This window comes from Chrysochloris asiatica, unplaced genomic scaffold (assembly GCF_000296735.1).
Source record: "Chrysochloris asiatica unplaced genomic scaffold, ChrAsi1.0 scaffold00405, whole genome shotgun sequence".
NCBI lineage: Eukaryota > Metazoa > Chordata > Mammalia > Afrosoricida > Chrysochloridae > Chrysochloris > Chrysochloris asiatica.
In genome coordinates this window covers 1,355,239-1,357,661 of record NW_006408923.1, presented here as the reverse complement: position 1 = coordinate 1,357,661, position 2,423 = coordinate 1,355,239, and the positions used below count along the sequence as shown (strand labels likewise).

The following is a 2,423-nucleotide window of genomic DNA, read 5'->3' as shown; positions in this document are numbered from 1 at the left end:
CTATGAGTCACTACCAACTCGATGGCATCTAACAACAGCAACAAGTGAATCTTAAAGTCCAGGAACAGAGGACCCTAGGACCATCAAGGGTGAAGAGTACCTGAAGAATGTGGGACCCATCCAGCGACGCAGCGACACCAGATATGGGGGCAGAGACAATGATATGGAGAGATAGAGCAGCTGAGGAGTCCAGATCCATTGTGAGGGAAAAGCTGTGTGCAGAGAGCCAGACAGAAAGCTCTCAGAATGTACACCTTGGTTGTTCAAATGACTATATACACCTGAGTGTTTCGGTGTACATACCCCCCAAAAAGCAATAATAGTAATAAAAGAGGTAATAGAAGTGAACACTACTGAATGGTGATATATGGAGGGGACTGCGATCACTGTAATGACATGAAATATGATAGGATGAATGCAAAACTGATCTTCTCCCACATACACTATCACCCAATTCACAACAAAAGCCTGAAAAAAAGAAAAAAGGTAAGTCTAGAACTGAAAATGTGCCATAGGTATGGTCTGATCAGTGCAAGTAGGACCTACTATCACCTCCTTCAGCCTAGACTATATGTCTCTATTAATGCAACCCAATTTTTCAATGTATTTTGTTTTATTCCTTCACATCACTCTTTCTCAGGAATGTTTTTGCAACCCTAACTCCCATCCTGTACTTGTGCAGTTCAAGTCTTGGACCAACAGTGAAGGGTTTTACGTGTATTCTCTTTTATATTTTATTCAGTAGGACGTGGAACCCTCTTTGAGTTGTTGTTGTTAAGTGCTGTCAAGTTGGTTCCCACCCATAATGGCCTTGTATAGGGTTTCCCAGGAGTTACTGGTGAGTTTGAATTGCCAACTCTATGGTTCAAGCTCACTTTGCAGTCCATCACATTAACCCACAATGCCACACCAGGACTCCAGAGGGACAGAGGTCCCTCTTTGACTAGAAAAGGTCAATGTGTCCACACACTAAAGAAACCCAAAGGAATATTTAGCTGATTATCTTGAGTCTATGAAGAGAATGTTTATTTGATTTTTTATGAAGTTCAGGCAGTGAAGCTGGTGCTGGGTGGCAGGGCTGAGGGAAGATACCTGAAGGCTGTGAGTCAAGTTCCCAAAACCTCTTCTGTGTCAGAGTCACCAGGGTGCTAAGTCTGGTGAATTCATACCTCAGGACAGTGGCTTGTCTGTCTGTCCTGAGATGACTTAATAGGACTTAAAAGTCCACAGGGATGGAAGTAAGAGAAACCATGGGCCCAGACAGATTTCAGCTTGCAGGAGCAGGGGATCTCCTACTGACTTCCAAGACAAGAGATATCCAAGAATCTTTCTACTGATCCAGGTACTAGAAAGGGCTCTGGCACCCCTGCCACCATCTACCTTCCTTCCCAACTACTGTGTTGCATACAAACACTGCCTGAATGATGTCTAGCCCTGGGCTGGTGCCAATGTTCAGATCTCATGGGAGGAAAGCGTTCTCTTTATTGTTCCAGTTCGGCCCACCCATGCAGCTCCCACACTTGGCTCCGTTCCTTTGTCCTTGTGGGTTCTGTAGATGCAGCAGTGATCAGTAACCTTGGCCTCAGTCAGTCCTCCTGAACCCCAACAACCTAATCTTCTGAAAGAGAGGAATGAAACCATGTATGGCACTTTTGATCTGGGATACTGTGTAGGAGTGATAACACACCAGCAAAGCCAGGAAAACAAAGCAAAGGAGAAGGAATTGGAAAAATTCTTCTGGGGGAGCCAGGTTGACCCAGTGTCCTGATGATCAGCAGCAGCAGCTAGTCCGCTCCTCCTCCCTGTGGCAGGTACTTGTCCCCAGCACAGGGATCAGGGTCCCAAGTAGCTCCCCCAGCATCATCCCACTCGCAGTCTGTGCCCCAAAGCCCAGACAACTGGCCTGCTACGGTGCCCAAGGAGAACCAGAAGGAAGCCTTCCATCTTACACTCCTCCTTTTATTCCTTCCATCTAAGACTGCAGCAGCCCAGCACCTGCGTTGGAGACACTCCTCAACCTCCTTGCTTTTAAGAAAGATTCTGACTGTACTTCTTCCAACATAGATTTGTTTTTTTCTTTTGACAGTCCATGGCACTTTTAATACTCTTCATCAACATTATCAATCAAATGCATCATTTCTTCTATGGGACCTTCCTTATTCTTTGCTCAACTTTCCAATGCATATAAGGCTATTGAAAATGTCATGCTTGGGTCAGGCACACCTTAGTGTTCAATGTGATATTTTTGTTCTTGAATACTCTAAAGAAGTCTTGTGCAATAGATTTGTCTAATGTTATATGTTGCTTGATTTCCTTAATGCCACTTCCATGGGTATTGGTTATGTAGCCAAGTAAACTGAAGTCTTTGACAACTTCAATCATTTATCCACTTTTTCATGATGTTATTTATTGATTCTGTTGTG

At 44.3% G+C, this 2,423-nt stretch overlaps 1 protein-coding gene across 1 annotated transcript; it reads right to left on the bottom strand.

The window, feature by feature from the left end:
• Positions 1-1,582: 1,582 nt before the first annotated feature.
• Positions 1,583-1,861, bottom strand: LOC102837315 (transmembrane protein 40-like). Its single transcript, XM_006876696.1, has 2 exons — positions 1,816-1,861; positions 1,583-1,734 (listed from the first exon to the last, which is right to left on the bottom strand). Exons 1-2 carry the CDS (start codon positions 1,859-1,861, stop codon positions 1,583-1,585), a joined length of 198 nt encoding a protein of 65 aa, XP_006876758.1.
• Positions 1,862-2,423: the final 562 nt, after the last annotated feature.

What these genes read in the sequence shown, in the direction of transcription:
- LOC102837315 (XM_006876696.1), bottom strand. Translation starts at nt 1,861, where the DNA reads ATGCTGGGGGAGCTACTTGGGACCCTGATCCCTGTGCTGGGGACAA. An exon ending in GATCCCTGTGCTGGGGACAA is followed by an intron (nt 1,735 to 1,815) that starts GTACCTGCCACA and finishes CTCCCCCAGAAG; the next exon opens with AATTTTTCCAATTCCTTCTC.